Source organism: Monoraphidium neglectum (genome assembly GCF_000611645.1).
Source record: "Monoraphidium neglectum strain SAG 48.87 unplaced genomic scaffold scaffold01400, whole genome shotgun sequence".
Taxonomy (NCBI): Eukaryota; Viridiplantae; Chlorophyta; class Chlorophyceae; order Sphaeropleales; family Selenastraceae; genus Monoraphidium; species Monoraphidium neglectum.
The window spans coordinates 14,624-15,473 of record NW_014012228.1 but is presented as its reverse complement, the minus strand read 5'-3'; the positions used below and the strand labels follow the sequence as shown (position 1 = coordinate 15,473).

The 850-nt window shown below is 68.5% G+C and overlaps 1 protein-coding gene across 1 annotated transcript in view; it reads right to left on the bottom strand.

Moving 5' to 3' along the window:
• Positions 1–217: 217 nt before the first annotated feature.
• Positions 218–850, bottom strand: part of MNEG_7739 (amine oxidase) — a gene marked incomplete at both ends in the record, with an annotated part of 1,560 nt that continues 927 nt past the window's right edge. Inside the window, 2 exons of the mRNA XM_014043793.1 lie at positions 218–409; positions 705–816. Of these exons, the coding sequence (XP_013899247.1) occupies positions 218–409; positions 705–816 (304 nt within the window). The remainder of the gene's footprint in view (positions 410–704; positions 817–850) is intronic.

The following is an 850-nucleotide window of genomic DNA, read 5'->3' as shown; positions in this document are numbered from 1 at the left end:
GACGCTCAACAGTCAGGTGGATGCGTGCGGGCCTTTGGTTCGGTACAGAAAGGGGCAGGCGCCCAGCGGCCTGGCGCCTTCCCTGCGGCGGCAACAGCTGCTTGTGCAAGGCCCCCTTTTTGATGCACCACGCGCAAGCGCCCTGCACCAGGCGTCCTGCTACCCCCCTTGAGCATGCGCCTGGCGGCTGCGCCCGCTTTGTATCATATCAGGACCCTCACTCTGCGGCGTACTCCTGGGTCCAGGTGGAGTCCACCCTGAAGTTCAGGCCCGCCAGCTGGCGGGGGGTCAGGCCCTTGTCTTTGGCAAAAGCGCTGATGGCGCTGGCCAGGGTCGCGCTGCTGCTGCCCTCGCCCGCGGCCTCCTCCACATAGGCAACCAGGTCAGTAAACAGCTGGTCCCACTCGCTCTGTTGTCGGGAGAATGGGTGCCATCGCATGCAAGCCAATGGGGGTGTGTGGGGGGCGGCTTGGCCGGGGGCGAGCAGGCGGAGCGGACGGCGCGTTGGGCGTGCGGACGGGGGGCGGCGGCGAGTTTGGGTGCTGCAACGGTTTTGCTGAGTGCTCGACCGGCCCGGCACCTCCTCAGCGTGCTGGCCGTCCGGTTGTTGGGCGCCCCCCCTCCCCCCCAGTACAAACTCTCTTTCCCCGCTCCTAGCCCCCACGGGGCATTCCATGCGGGCCGGGTGCATGCAGGCTGCGCACATCATCGGCGGCGGAGATCTGCTTGGCTGCGGTGGGGGACACCGCCTCGTAGCTCGCGGCGTCCTCCGATGACGTCACCACCGTGGGCCACCGCTGGGTCTGAGCGACGGCCCTGGGGGTGAGGCGGGAATGTGAGGGGGCAGGGT